At 40.6% G+C, this 15443-nt stretch overlaps 1 protein-coding gene across 2 annotated transcripts in view; it reads right to left on the bottom strand.

The window, feature by feature from the left end:
- Window positions 1-8776, bottom strand: part of LOC139004485 (cyclin-Y-like protein 1) — a 31742-nt gene extending 22966 nt beyond the window's left edge. For both annotated transcript variants that reach the window (XM_070407345.1, XM_070407346.1), the window contains exons 1-3: window positions 8551-8776; window positions 5236-5310; window positions 3729-3763 (exon numbers count right to left, since the gene is read on the bottom strand). In XM_070407345.1, coding sequence (XP_070263446.1) covers window positions 3729-3763; window positions 5236-5310; window positions 8551-8776 — 336 coding nt within the window. The remainder of the gene's footprint in view (window positions 1-3728; window positions 3764-5235; window positions 5311-8550) is intronic.
- Window positions 8777-15443: the final 6667 nt, after the last annotated feature.

The following is a 15443-nucleotide window of genomic DNA, read 5'->3' as shown; positions in this document are numbered from 1 at the left end:
CTTAATCAAGATTTTAGTAGAAAAGTGTAGTATGCTAGCTATAGGTATAACCAAAAATAATTATCTGAATTAATGTTATTAATTGTATTGAATTAAAAATTTATTTTTAATTAAATTTATTGGGGTGACATTGGTCAACATGAACATATCGGTTTCAGGTTGAATTAAAACTTTAAACTTTGACCTACACTTTAATGATAGGTTCTAAGTTTGAGTAAGAACCTGTTAGTTTGAGATTTGTGAACTGACCACAAATCTATTTCCTTTTAGAGCTATGTCATTAGAATTAAAGGCATGAAAAAAGCTATACACAGTATAAGGTAAACAGATGATTGTTAATGTTTGAAAGTTGAAGACTACATAAATGAGCAGCAGCTGACATGGCAGAAGAAAGGAGAGGAAGCACACCTTGGTGCCTACAGAGAGTGGCTGGGAAAGGAGTCAGAAAGCCAGTCTGTCTTACAGAACCCAAGGCAGGCTCAGAATTGGGCCCCCAAATTCTTGCAATGAAGCCCTGTCAGTTAAATAAAGTTCTGTTCACTCCTAGCACTTCCAGTTAGAGATCAAAGGCAGCCAGAGACCACCACACATCTGAGAGAAGCCAACCGTAAGAGAGATGGAAACAGAATGGCTATTATCAACAAGACAGGTAATAACAAATGTTGGAGAGGATGTGGAGAAAAAGAAACCCTCATTCACTGCTGATGGGAATATAAACTGCCACTATGGAAAACAGTATGGAGCTTCCTCAAAAAATTAAGAACAGAGTTACCATATGACCAAGCAACCCCTCTTCTGAGTATCTACCTCAAAACTTTAAAAACATTAATTTGCAATGATATATGCACCCCTATGTTCATTGCAGCATTATTCATGGTGGGCAAGATACGGAAACAATCCGTGTCCTTCAATAAGTGAATGGATAAAGAAGTGGTACATGGAATACTACTCAGTCATAAGATGAAGTTTTGCCATTTATGACAACATGGTTATTATTCTGCTAAGCGAAGTCAGTCAGAAAAAGCTAAGGACCATATTATTTCACTCATATGTGGGATATAAAACTAAAACTTATGGACACAGACAACTGTATGGTGGTTACCAGAGGGAAGAGGTGGGGGAGGGAGGGAGTAAAGGGTAATGATTTGACTTTGGGTGGTGGGCACACAGTGCCATATATCAATCAGGTATCACAGAAATGTACACTTGAAACCTATATAATCTTATTAACCAATGCCCCAATGAATTCAATTTTAAAAAATCTGAACTCATAAAAAAGTTGAAAACATTTCCTAAAATCTCCATGCTAAGAACATCACATTTTTTAGTGATTACTTAATAGAGCAACTTAGACTCTGTGGTATCAGCAAATGAGTTGTCCTGGAATAAAATAAAACTACTACATTAAAAAAAAGAAAAGTAATGGGAATGATAACATTCAGAAGTAAATAAAAACTTAAAAAAAAAAAAATAATCCTTAACCTCAGAAAGGCAAAAAATTGTATTGGTAAAAGAACAAAATGCTATAAAAAAGAATGACAGGATATAAGAGAACACTATAAATTAAAAATAAGATAAACAAAACAAATGAATGATAAAAGGGTCAAGGAAATCGCCAAAGTAGAAAAAGACAAAATGAAAAATAAGAGGGAAAAAATTTAGAGATTCGTGTAGGAATACTGCCCTAAGAGTTCCAAATTTCCAAGTAATGGGGATAACTAGAAACAAGAAGGAATAAAGAATAATATAAAAGAAACAAAAATTCCCACCCTCACTGGTGTTGTTCAGTGGTGAGAGCATCTGCCCAGCACCAAAGGGTCATGAGTTCAATTCTCAGTCAAGGGGCACGTACCTGGGTTGCAAGTTCAATCCCTGGCCTTGGTCAAGGCGTGTGAGGGAGGCAACCAATCGATGTCTCTTTCACATCGATGTTTCTCTCTCTCTCTCTCCCTCCCACTCTTCCACTCTCTAAAAATCAATGGAAAAAATATCCCTGAGTGAGAATTAACAACACAAATTTCCCTGAAAGTAGGTAAGACCTGCAGTCTTGATGACCACAATAAAATGAAAAAGTACATACCAAATCACATTATAATATTTCAGAATCCCAGAAAGACAGAAGGTTCTGAAAGTGTCCAGAGAATAAAGGGATGAGGGAAATTACCAAAATTGGTAATATACAACATATCATACAATGACTTTGTCTCCAGAAAATAACAGAAATGTCTTTAGAACTGCAAAAATTAATTTCAACCTAGAACTCTGTACTTTATTAAATAGAAGGCATTTCAGAGAGGCTAGATCTCTAGAAAATGTCTGCCTGTGTATCCTTTCCCAGGGAACAGTGCTCCAATAAAACAAGGGAGTATAACAAGACAGAGGAAAATATACAACCTAGGACAGGGATTTTCAACCAGTGTGCCCACATGGCACACTGATGTGCCACAAGAATTTTTAAAACATGCAATACCTGACTATTTAGACAGGGGCCTCTTTTCCTTTAGATTGTCAAATAATAAAATGACAACAGGCAACACACAATAGATGTCCTGTGTGAATGGATCAAAATTACACCTGTTATTTTTTGTCAGATCAGCAAACAATATATTTTTTGGTGAGCTGAAGAATTTTAGTAACTACTTTATATATGCCATGAGATGAAAAAGGTTGAAAATCACTGATCTAAGACACAGGGGATCCAACACAAGAGAACAGTTATGTGACATCCCAGATGACCTTAAAGAAATAGGCCAGAAAAACAGGAACAGAACAGGCCTAGGGAAAACAAGTCTATACTAGAATAGGATAACAAAGGCTGGGGGAGACGGCTTCCAATAGAAAACGGAACAAATGTGTTCAGTAAATGGAAAATATTTTTGACAAAACTGTGACAAATGTTACAGCATTTTCTGGGTGAAAAAAAGCTATTAGCAAACAGAAAGTGAATATAGTAAAAAAATTAATTACACATACAAAAATGAGGGCTTATTAGGTATTATGTTAATGTAGCATAAAAGTAGTGTTCCTGTCTGACAGTTATCTTTTTCAGACAAATTACTAGATAATTAGGTACAAAATATGTTATTTTTGAAAAATGGGAGACCAGCCTACTTGCTGCATTTGGCTATGTGAGATCATGTTGACTAGGAAGAAGGGGGTGGATTATCCGGGAGAAGTGTAGAAGTGCTCAAATTTCAGTAATATTTGAGAAAAAGAATGAAGGGTATACAAGAAAGAGGCAAAGCCAGAGAACTCTATGGCTCAGCAGTAAAAAATAGTCATAATCATGTAAACATTGATTCTGATTTAATAAAAACCATGATGCATGTTGAGGGGACAGAGGGAGGGAAATAAGGCTATGCCAGAGTGAGAAAGTTAGCTTTCAGCTGCTATGACAATGAGTCAATAGATAATGTTAAAAATTGACTTAGCTATTTTATTATTTATTTTGTTAAAAAACAAGATTAAAAATTAAGATAGATCTTTATACCATAACCATTTATTGACATTTAATGTAAAGTCAGAACTCCTTAAAAAATGGACATTACTAAGCCAAAAACTTTCCTGAATATGTAAGTTTAATAAGATAACAGAAGAGATTTAGAAAATCTACCAAAAAAGGTCTATGCTAATGATATTAGGTCCATTATATATTTTTAAAAACCATGGCAGACAATTATTAATTCAAATTATTAATTTCTTACTTAACTTTTCAACTGTTTACTTACATGGTATGAATAGTTCTTCTTCTTCTTTTCTCCCACTAAGAATAAAAAAAAATTTAACTGATCAATTATGATACAAATACCATAGGAAAACAAAAGTTCGTATGTTGAAAGACTACCAACATACAAAATATGACAAAATTTTTTTCCATTTTTAAAACTAATTTTTAACAAAATTTATAATTTAAATCACCTGGCAAGATGAGTCCCATAAAGTAAAATCTTAAAACTTTTACTTTTCTGACCTAACAAAAAATCTTCTATATTAGGTACAAATAAAAGTCTCTTCATGTACAAAAGAAAAGGGCAAAGCAAATTAGGCCAGTGAGAAACTTAGCTAATAAAGAAGTTTAACTGTTGTGCTTCTGAACCACTACTCAATTGCAGTTTCTAATTCTACATTTATACCCACTTTACTTGAATCATCAGGATCTAACAGTTGAGAGCGCTAAGAACCTGCCAGGCACCTGGAAGCATCCTGAACCACTGACTGGTAATCAACTAGGATATATTACTAAGAAAATATAAATGGAGGGCATGTGCTGGGGGGTAGGGGAGACCGGGGGGAAGCCCATGGGGTAAAAAGAAGACATATGTACTACTATTTGTAATATTTTAAACAATAAATAAAATAAAATAAAGGAAAAAATAAAAATATGAATGGGTCTTTACTCAATTTCAAAGTAACTGATCTAATTTAAATTTTACAATGATGTGGCTAACCTAACTAAACATAAGTACAACACACTAAATCATTTTGCTCTAACAAAGATCAGAAGAAAAATAAAAGCTCCAAAGAGGGTCTTGGGCTGTACTCTGTTTCCCACACTGCCTCCTTTATTAGGCAGGAGGGCATCATAGGCACACATTCCTTAGGACTGAAGATAGGGGCACAGGATAGCTTTTCCTTTACTGGCTCACCCTCTCTCTACACATGAGCAGAACCATGACTCTGGAAGAAACTGAGAAATACAACATTCCTAACCAAAAATGATCAGCTTCAGACAGTCAAAATGCACACATGCCATGAAAACAAGTGTTAAAACCCCGTTTTTTGTTGTGCTGCATGGCTTCAAATAAAATGGAACTGCCACTTCTTGTACTTCTGCTTCATAATCAACTGAAAGATTTGATCATATATGCCTTTTTAAGCAAGTAAACTCGACTGAACATAACATTAAAGAAAATAAGCAGGCAAGCAGAAGTGTCAAAATCCTACACTGGTTCTTATCCTAACACAAACAGGACACAGGAAATTGGCAGAGTTGCACATGCTGGTGCTAAGCTCCTGGGGACCCCATAGGGCTCTGTTCCTCTGATGCACCCTGGCAGCATGACATAGAGTGAGAGAGTTTGAATAGCTTAAGGTTCTAGATGTGAGACAGGATCATTTGGTTGAGTGATATGTAAAATAAAGCCAAAATCACAAATTCAATCCTCATATATAAACAACTGATATTTTTTATTTCTTCAAATAAAAACCTGCGACCTAAATCCTATCTTGACTTACCATCCATTTGAGATTTCTTTAGGAAAATTGTGCTTGCCTTTGGATGGTCAGAAGGGATTAATTCTAAAACCAACTCTATATAGGAAGAAGAGAAAAAAACATACTAATTTAGTTGAGTAGAAAATACATAATTTTAAAAATAGCTACACATCACTTTTACTCACTTATAACAGTGTTGGGAAGAGATTTTTTTTAATAGTGGTAACAAGCCAATTTTAGTAAAGGCAACAATATAAAAATTCTACTGGGAAAATTCAACATTGTAGAATCTTTCCATATATGTGGAATAAAACCAGGCTATGTTTTAGACTTTTTTTTAACTTGTACCTAAGTAATCTCTGAACCATATATGTGTTTCCCACCTTCTACTTTATCAATTAGAAATACAGTCACTCTCTTTTATTTTGATATTACTAGCACATTCCAGAAAGTGTCAAGAAGCAAGTTTTGCTATGGCCAATTAGTGTCAGATACCTGCTAGTATGTCAAATATGCCCAAATCACGTGAGCTGTTCTTGGCAAATGTTCTTTACACATTTAAGTTAATTCTAACTCCATTAAAAAAATGAACGTACTAAGTTAGTTGCAGCTTACTTGGGGCTATTCATCACGGTACATTTAAAAGGATAGCATAAAAGCTCAATGCTCTACTCTACTTTCATGGTAGTGACTTTTTATACTTCACCAAAGTGATTTTTAAATCCTGCCCTCAATTTCCAAAGCTAAAATTTCACTTCTTCCTTCCATGCCCCACAATTAATTTGAGACTTCAATAAGAATAAGTCTGGACCTGACCCTAGGGCTGCTTGTACAAATGAAATGTGCTGTAACTATGTAAAGGTAGGTCTGCCTGCAGTCCACCTTGCATTAAGGTGGGATAATCTTCTACAGTGGGGCCTTGACTTACGAATTTAATTTGTTCCGTGACGGAGCTCATAACTCAAATTACTCATATGTCAAATCAACAGTGAACGAGTGAGACACGTGATGCTGGGCTGATGTTGTGGCCTTCACTGTGACGTTCGCTGCGCCAACTAGCGGTGGGGTATCTGAAGCTGGCTCGTAACCCGAATTTTAGCTCGCAACTCAAAGCAAAAAATCGGCTGAGAGACGGCTCGTATCTCGAAAAACTCGTTAGTCGGGACACTCGTAAGTCAAGGCCCCACTGTATTTTGGCAGGAATACAAAACAACTACTTTTGAATTTTAATAATATAAAGTTTTTTTTTACACATCAACAAAAATGCATTTGGCACATCTATCACCCCCACGTCGGCCTCTTCTGTTCAGCAGCTGTGTTACACAGTCATTTCACATCTGTAGGTATCGATTTTTCCATCAGAAATAGAGGGAGAATATTCATGAGGCTTTATTTGCAGTTAGAAGGGCCAAATGAGATATACATGTAAGTAAGTTGTAAATCTTGAAAGAATTATAAAAAGGTCCTAATTTGGTCTCTCATCCAACACGACTCATCTACCAACTGTTTATAAAATCACTCAGACAGAGGCTGACCTTACAGCACAAGCAGAGCAAGCAGAAGGTTTCACAGGTAATCACTTGCTTTGTGTTTAAAGGTGCACAATATGGAGTCTTAACTCCTAAGATTTTATGTTACAAATTAAAGCCTAAATTTATGCTCCTAATTTGTTCATTTTTTCCCCCACAATATTTGAGTATGCTGAAAAGGGAGTACTTTTCAGTTAGAAAGCCACGTGCACCCAGGGGAATCCACCGGCTACTTTTAAAGAATTTAAAAGCTCAACTAAAGTTTAAATAGAATAAGAGCTAATAATACATTTTCTCTATGAAATAATGGGGTTTTAACATCTCTGTGAAAGAATATTTTCTACTTAAAAAAAACACAGTCTTGCCCTGGCTGGCGCAGCTCAGTGGTTAGAGGATCGGCCTGGGCACCAGAGGGTTTGATTCCCAGTCAAGGGCATGTACCTGGGTTGCAGGTTCATTCCCAGGCCCTGGGGTGGGGTGTGTGCAGGAGGCAACCAATCAATATGTCTCAAATCAATGTTTCTCTCTCTCTCTACCACCCCCTCCTTCCACCCTCTCTAAATATCAATGGAAAAAATATCCTCCAGTGATGATTAACACAAACAAAACAAAACAAAACAAAACAAAACACAACAAAAAGCAACACAATCTTTGTTAGCTACGTTGTTATCCAGAATTATTTTAAATCAATTATTTTCTATTTTCTTCCTCTCTCCTTCCTCTTCTCCACTCCCCCCCTTCCCCCTCCCCCACCTACTCCTTTAGGCATCTGGTCTTTAGAACCTTTACCTCAACATTCTTACAGTTAAACAGGCATCTACTGGCAGGAGGGGAGAGGATGGAGAGGGAGCCATGGAGACAAATATTCTTGTGCACGATATGGTGTCTTAACTCCCAAGACTTTATGTTACAAATTAAAGTCTAGAGTTATGTGTCTTCTCTTTTGAAACTTTTGACCAGCCCTTTTGTGAGCCACCCCACCCCTCCTTTAGAACAAATAATATGAAAGTGAAGTTTGTTAGGTCAGTGAAGTAAGACTGAAGACATATTTGTGTCAAAGTAGATATATTAAAGTAATCAGAACTCTGTGGGTTCTCCTTTGTGTAAAAAAATAAACAAAAAATGATTCTCTGCAGCACTGGCAGTAACATTTCACATCATGCACAGTTCCTTCTCCCACCATTTCCTTCTGCGTTCAAATTATAGTTGGAAGGAATAAAGCAGCTTCTATCCAGGCAACTGAAAACAGCTTACTTAAAAACACCATATAGGTTCTATGTTGGTTATCTGTTTTGAATTTAAATAAAAAACCCTAAAATCTTTGCAGTTGAACTGTCCCGAACATCAATTATCTTATCAGGTGGGAGCAAGGGTATCACCAGGCCTTACCTGGTTCCTTCACTTAAGTGTCACATGGATAGGTAAGGACAGGGAGATGGATGGATACTCTGAGGTTGGGGTATTAAGTTTTCATTGAGAAAAGGAAGAAAATACACCCAGAAGTCTTCATAGAGTCCCAGGAGACACTAAACAGAGCCATGCACGAACAGGAAGGGCCACTGACTGGAGTGTCTCAGGCTGAGTTGGGAACAGAAGAAAGAACCAGGGGTTTGGGTAGTGAAAAGGGAAAGAAACTGGCCAGACATGACCAGAAAAGAACAAGGGGCGGGGATGCCAAGAAGAGCCAGCTCTTGGAAACCAGCTCCAGGCAAGGAGGAGCCTGATGGTGGCTCCCTTCTAGGAAATCCTGGGGTCAGGGGAGGCCAGAGGTACGCCTGAGAGCATCTAACACCTGCCAGCTCCTTACCTTTGGGCATTTCCAGGTCACCGAGGCACAGCACAGGGTGGCCCTCGCAGGCTTGGAAATCCCACTCGGCAGGTTCCAGGGCAGTTGGGGCTGGTGGTGCTGCCACGGAGTTCCTGGTGCCCGCCACACAGGCACCAGACTCATCATCCCGATTCACCCACACAGAGTGCTGGCCCAGCTTGGGGCTGGCATTGGACTTCAGGCAGCAGGTCAGTTTGTTCCCCATTAGGAACGTCCACTCCTGGCTGCTGCCACCGCCTTCGCTCAGCAGTCCCCTCCACCCCCGCCTGACCACGCCCCACTGGTGTCAGCTGCTACTGCCTCCACTGAGTTGACTAGTCTGTGAGGATGGTAAGCAGCCTGACTTATTTAAAAGGTGTGATCAGACAACTGCTGAGAATCACAACCACTTCAAGAGGAGAGCACAGCCAAAGCTCCTCCTTCCACAGTTGCTTCTCAACTGAAGGCAGTTCTCCTGGCTGGCACCAGCCAACCAGCACACATTCTGTGGTCACCTGATTACAAGGGACCAATGACGCCCAGAGTTCCCTCCATGCACTCACCTTACAGAAAAGGCCCTGCAGCCACTCCACCCCCACCCCCTTGCCAAAAGCACACACTTGACCCAGTCTTGGGTTCCATCCGTAATTTCCTAAACACAGTCAAATGTTATCAGGAGAACAGGAAAGCTACAAATGCCATTGGCTATGGCAACTGGGTGAAGAAGTGAATAGGAAGTGAGAAAGTGAAGAAAGCAACTAAGGGCTTCTCTTTCCAAGTGTTTGGCTGAGAAGAGAGATGTGGCAGTAGGAGGAAATACTGTTAGGATTTTTTATTTTAAGATGAAAAAATATGAGTATACTTATATGTTAAAGGTAAGAGTCAATGGAGAAAAAAAGTCTGAAGTAAGAGAAGGGACAATGAATGGAGCAAGGCCCCCAAATAAGCAGAAGTAGATGCCTCCTGGGCAGGGATGGATTAGCTTTGGAACAATAGAAAAACAAAGAGGGAGAATAACATGACCACAGACACATTTCCGGTAGAGGAGAGATTTAGGAGGACCTTATTTGATGACCTCTATTATTATTTATTTTAATATATGGAAAGCACTTGGCTGGTATGGCTCAGTGGTTGAGTGTTGACCTATGAACCAGGATGTCACAGTTCAATTCCCAGTCAGGGCACATGCTTGGATTGCAAGCTCAATTCCCAGTAGGGGACATGCAGGAGGTCGATCGATTATTCGCTCTCATCATTGATGTTTCTATCTCTCCTTCTCCCTTCCTCTCTGAAATCAATAAAAATATATTTAAATATATATATGGAAAGCTATTCTGGGAAGGAGAGGATAATGTGTAGAGAATTATACACTTCAGAAAACCTCAAAACACTTAATGAAAACCAAATATCTTTCTTCAAAGGTGGGTAAGTTGAAAAGAAATTTGAACCCAAACCAAGGAGCTTTACTATAAATAGGTATGTCACAAAAGTAGAAGAGAAGGCTAATTATTTCTCCCAAATAATTAACAAATTTGTTAACCTGATGAGGTGGCACCAATTGGGAGAGATCTAGATCAGCAGCCTGGTGCTACCATTTGCTATACAACTGTTAGCAAGTATCACTGTGACAGGTTTCTCTCAGTCAGTACTTACATTTAGTTATTGTAGGTAGAGGCTATAGGGTCAAGCCTCGGACTGACCTGTGGCAGGGCCACAAACACGTCCCAGCTTGGAGGTCAGAGCCTCCAGCATAATTAAGCCTGACCTTATAGTCCTCCCTAGTTCCTTCCAGATAGCTAATGGGCTGTGAGTGGTGCAGCAAGTGCTGCCAAAACAAGGTGAAACTCACAAGAACATTGTAAACATGTTGACCACTACCCTTGTTTTGCTTTGTGTGCTCTGACTATAAAATAAAGCTTCTGCTTTCAGGCTGGGTGTCTCCGTGTCAGAGATCTACCTAGCCCCAGCTGTATTCTCTTTGTCTTCTTTTATCCTTCACCGCCCTTCCTCAGGCTCACTGAACGTGGCCGTGCTGAGTGCGGCACAAGTTATGTTCTGTTTCACACATAATTTTAACTATCCCATGTTAACACCACTAAAGTCACACCAACAAACTGCACAGCATGACAGATTAATGACAAATGGAAAATAAGTATGAGTGCCACTTCCATAAAATTTCAAGCTTCCATTAAATTTCAACTCCAATTTGAAGCATTCTAGTGTGTCAAGTCTGACCCTCACCAGCTCCACTTGTCAATGGTTTTGAAAATGCAGTTGGCACACACATGGGTTTCTGATCATGTGGGCCGCTCCTGGAAGAGCTTGGAAGCCCCTCCAGTAAGTCATGGCCCAGAATTAAATCTGCATGTGATTACTCCATAAGCAAGGATTCTGTGACTCACCATTCCTCCTCCACACTGGCACTCAGAGGATACTTCAAGACAACACATGATGCTGAAACTCAGCCAGTCTCAACTCCAGCTGCAAACCAGACCAGAGGGAGGGCTTTGAAAAAGTTAGGCATGTTCAGGCCCCACCAGACCCTGAATCAGAATCTCTGGGGTATATCCTAAGCATCAGTGCGACTTTGAAATTGGTGATTATTATGCCCACCCAGGTTGAACCCCACTGGGAATGCTTTTGTTCCTCCCAAGATTGTGAAGCAGACAGTTTAACACACTCTACATTACAAATGGAATACTTAAAAAATTATTGCTTCCACATCACACAACTTCCACTTCTATAACAGGCAAGGAACCTCAGGGATGATGGATGGCTAGCCATCTATGATCTCATTTTCCCAACCACGCAAAATTGTAACACCTGGTGTCACATCTCCAGGTTGAAGGAAGTGCAATGAAGGAGTGAGTGTGCCTTCTCCTCACTGTTCCTCCAGCTTAGGGTTGAGAAACCTTCTAAAAGTGGGGCTGATATTAAAGTTAGCAAAGTAGCAGCTGCCACCAAATATGGGGGTGTTCCTCTGGCACATTGCCATGATAAAAAATGAGAGTTAAAAATGGTTCATCCCAACAATGGCCTTCTGCTCAAATCACGGTTGCCAGACTAAGCAAATAAAAATGCAAGACACCAATCATGTTTGAATTTCAGAGGAACAATAAATAATTTTTAAGTGTAAATATGTCCTGTGCAATATTGGGCATCCTTACACTAAAAATGTATTCATGGATAATCTGAAGTGTCACTACACTGAATGTCCGGTATTTCATCTGACAACTCTACCAGTACCTGCCCCAAAATAAATGGTCTAGCTTTATTGCTTTGTGTTGCTTTGTTTCTGGAAAAAGGGACGATGGTATTACAAGATAAGATCATTTGAAAACTTCATGTTTGTCTCCAACAACATAACAATGCTTTGGTATTCATAGACACAGGCACTACCTAGAATCCTATATAATCCTACATAATAAAGAGGTAATATGCAAATTGACTGCCACACCTTCGCACAAGATGGCCACGCCCATGTCATCACAAGATGGCCGCCACAATATGGCCGGCAGGGTAGGACAGTTGTGGGCCATTAGGCCAGCAGGGGAGGGCAGTTGGGGGTGACCAGGCCAGAAGGGGAGTGGTTAGGGGGTGATCAGGCTGGCAGGCAGAAGCAGTTAGGTGCAATCAGTCAGGCAGGCAGGCGAGCAGTTGGGAGCCAGCAGTCCCGGATTGAGAGAGGGATGTCAGACTTCCCTTTTAGGCCCGATCCCTGTGTGCCTAAACCGGCAGTTGGACATCCCTAAAGGGTCCCAGATTGGAGAGGGTGCAGGCTGGGCTGAGGCACACCCCCCCCCCCGTATAAATTTCATGCACCGGGCCTCTAGTAAAATATAAGCAGAATGTCCCTTTCTCCCAGTGACTTTTCAAAGAACTGAGTTCTTCAGTTCTGAACAAAGGACTCAGCAGAAGGGAACTTCATTATTAGCCACAGCAGAGCAAATTCATCAACCAAAGAAAGCACTGAACTCACACTTTACACCTCACCCTTCCCCCCTCCCCCCCAAAAAAACAAAAAAAACTTCAAGGAATTGTGTGTAGAATCCAAAAAGGGATAAAATTTTATCCACTAATCTTGTAATTATGAAATTCTATTTCCTGTTTTTGCACATGGGAGAGAGAGTAAAGCCACAGTAAAAAAGGGAGAAGAGAGAAGCAAGAAAAGTGGCATAATCAAATTTGCTCTCAACAAACAATGGCTGAGGACCAGCAGAGTGAGAGGCAGCTCTGGCCTCCAGAAGAGACCGCTGGATTATGGTGAGTACACACACCTCTCAACACAGGGCGGTGTTTGGACAAAGTTTTCTGTTGTACCCTCACCAGCTAGAACAGTGCCTGGAACACGGAAGCACTCAGTCAGTATTTGTTGAATAAACAGTGAAGGTATGCACTCAGACCCGGGGAGAGACGGGAAACCAGAGATGGCTCCTCAAAGGCAGGGATGCCTGGTGTTTTAGGAAGAGTAAAATGAGTTAGTCAGGCCAAAGCATTCCAGGAAGGAGGAGCGGCTTGCGCCAAGGCACACCAGCGTGAGACTGCTGGACTCCCACGGGTGAAGACACCCAACAAACAGCTAAAGCACAGGTTGTTGTTCACAAAGGAGGTCTGGATGGGGAAAAGATCTGGGAAACTGAAGGCCCCATGTAGACAGGATGATCGGGGGTGAGGGTGGGGGAAGGGAGGAGGGTTCAAGGATGAAACCACATCTTCCTCTTAAGGGGAAGTGAAGGAGGGGAGGGACCTGAAGGACACTTACGAAGGGCAGTCCTAGCAGGAGGAGCCAAGCTACAAGAGGCTACTGCCACAAAAGCTGGGACAGCATGTCATGGGCATGGAGGTACCATTGTCAACGGGGAGATAAAGCAGAGCATTAAGGAGTGAACTGGGGGAGGAGAAAAGGGGGTGAGTGTGGACAGCAGCTTTTCTGGAAATAAATGGAAGAAATGAATTGTTTGAGGGGGCTATGGGGCCAAGACAGTGCCATTTCACAGGTATGTCCTTATGGTGAGAGAGGCCTTAAGACCCATAAGATGAAGAGATGGAGCCACAGGTAGGGAGACACTGACTACATACCTCAAACTACAAGTTGAATGCTATGCAGGGAGATAAATTACAAAGGAGTCACTCAGAAATTCCGCTTCCTCAGCGGTGCCTGTGCCGCCTTCAGCTCTGGGCAGAGAGCTGTGTTATCTGGGTGTGGTGCAAAAAGCTATGGTGTGTTTTTTATTTTTAAAAAATGTCTTAATAATTGTATTTTTAAACCATTTTATATTTGTTAATATTTATTCCTTAAAATTTTTAAAAATTTAATTTAGTGGAGTAACATTACTTAACAACATTGTATGAGTTTCAGGTCAACAATTCTATAATACATCATCTGTATATTGCATTATGTGCTCACCACACAAAGCCTAGTTCCCTTCCATCACCATATCTTCTTCACCCTCCACCATCCCCTCCCTGTCTGGTAACCACCATTCTGTTGTCTGTGTCTCTGAGTTTGAAAAAAACATGTCTTTTTAATAAAGCAACTCATTCCTCCTTAAACAAATATGGGACTCTACATCTCTGAATAACAACAGTTAATTATATTTTTAAACAAGCCCCCAAAAGCAGGTTATAAATGACTTATTCAAGATGCCAATTGCACAATATTAAAAACCATCCTATATAATAAAAGGGTAATATGCAAATAGACCGAATGGCAGAACAACCAGAATGCATGTGGCCCCTCGCCCCAGCCGGCTCCACCCCCCAGTGGGCCCCTCACCCTGATCAGGGGCAGGGCCAGCTGGCAAACCACCTGTGGCCCCTCACCCTGGCTGGTCCCACCCCCCCATTCCAGCCCCAGCCGGCCCACCCCTAATGGCCCCCATCAGGGATGGGCCAGCTGGACCCCACCAGTGCATGAATTCGTGCACCGGCCTCTAGTACTAACATAAAAATGTGCAAGCTTTGTAGTTTATAATAGTCACACTCTATTTAAAAATAAACAGTATAAAAAAGTAGTTCAATATCAAGTGCAAACTGGAACTAGGGCAATATTTCTGTTGTTCCCTGAAATTGTTTTTTTGGGTCAGAAATACATGCAGTGTGGTGGCCTAGGGCAGATTAAAGTGATGGAACCAAAAATCCACAATGAGGATCTCTGAGGGCTATGAAGAGATTTTTATGATGTACACAATAAATATTCTAATTATATGAATGTGTAACCAAGTGAACACTCACCTAGAAAAAGACAAGCAATATCCCTCCACACAACACTTAAATGTACTAATCCAGCCACTTCTCTTGAAGCTAGGCTTTGACTAAGGTGAAAATACATTCTCGAGGTAGCTTTCTTAAGCTGAGAAGTTAAAAATCTAAGGAGAAAGTAGCAGCTCTTAGCCTGTTGGCACGAGTGGTGACAGTGTGGCTTAGGGTGTATGCAAGTAGCTAGAGTCAAAGTCTTCCCATCTCTGATGTGCAGTGGGGAGCCTCACTTGAAACAGTCTGGCCCACTGACCACCAGCTGGTAAGAGTGGTAGCATCTTAGAGGCTGCACTGGGCACACTGAATCAGAACCTGGCACATGGTTTATATCCGTGTTGAAGTTTGGAAAGCCGTGGTTAGGAGAGCAAGATCAGCTGGCTTTCTGGAGGGCCCCCCACACCCAGAGGTCATAGGAAGACCAGGCAAGTTATCAAGTACTACTGTCATTATATTACGTTTCATTTCATAACATATTTTGGTTTTATTTACCTTTTCTCTAAAGTAACAGCTGTTTTCTTTATCCATAGCCTTAGCTTTTCAAAGTAGTTTGGCTTCAAGCTTCCATCTAAAGTAATGCCAACTTTAAGTTATGTACAGGAACAGAATGGGGAAATGGAAAATACTTTTCAAGTTCA

The sequence above is a fragment of the Myotis yumanensis genome, unplaced genomic scaffold (genome assembly GCF_028538775.1).
Source record: "Myotis yumanensis isolate MYYU_CA2020_CCGP unplaced genomic scaffold, mMyoYum1.0.hap1 SCAF_1, whole genome shotgun sequence".
Classification (NCBI taxonomy): domain Eukaryota; kingdom Metazoa; phylum Chordata; class Mammalia; order Chiroptera; family Vespertilionidae; genus Myotis; species Myotis yumanensis.
The sequence above is the reverse complement of the archived record's forward strand: the minus strand, read 5'-3'. Positions and strand labels throughout refer to the sequence as shown.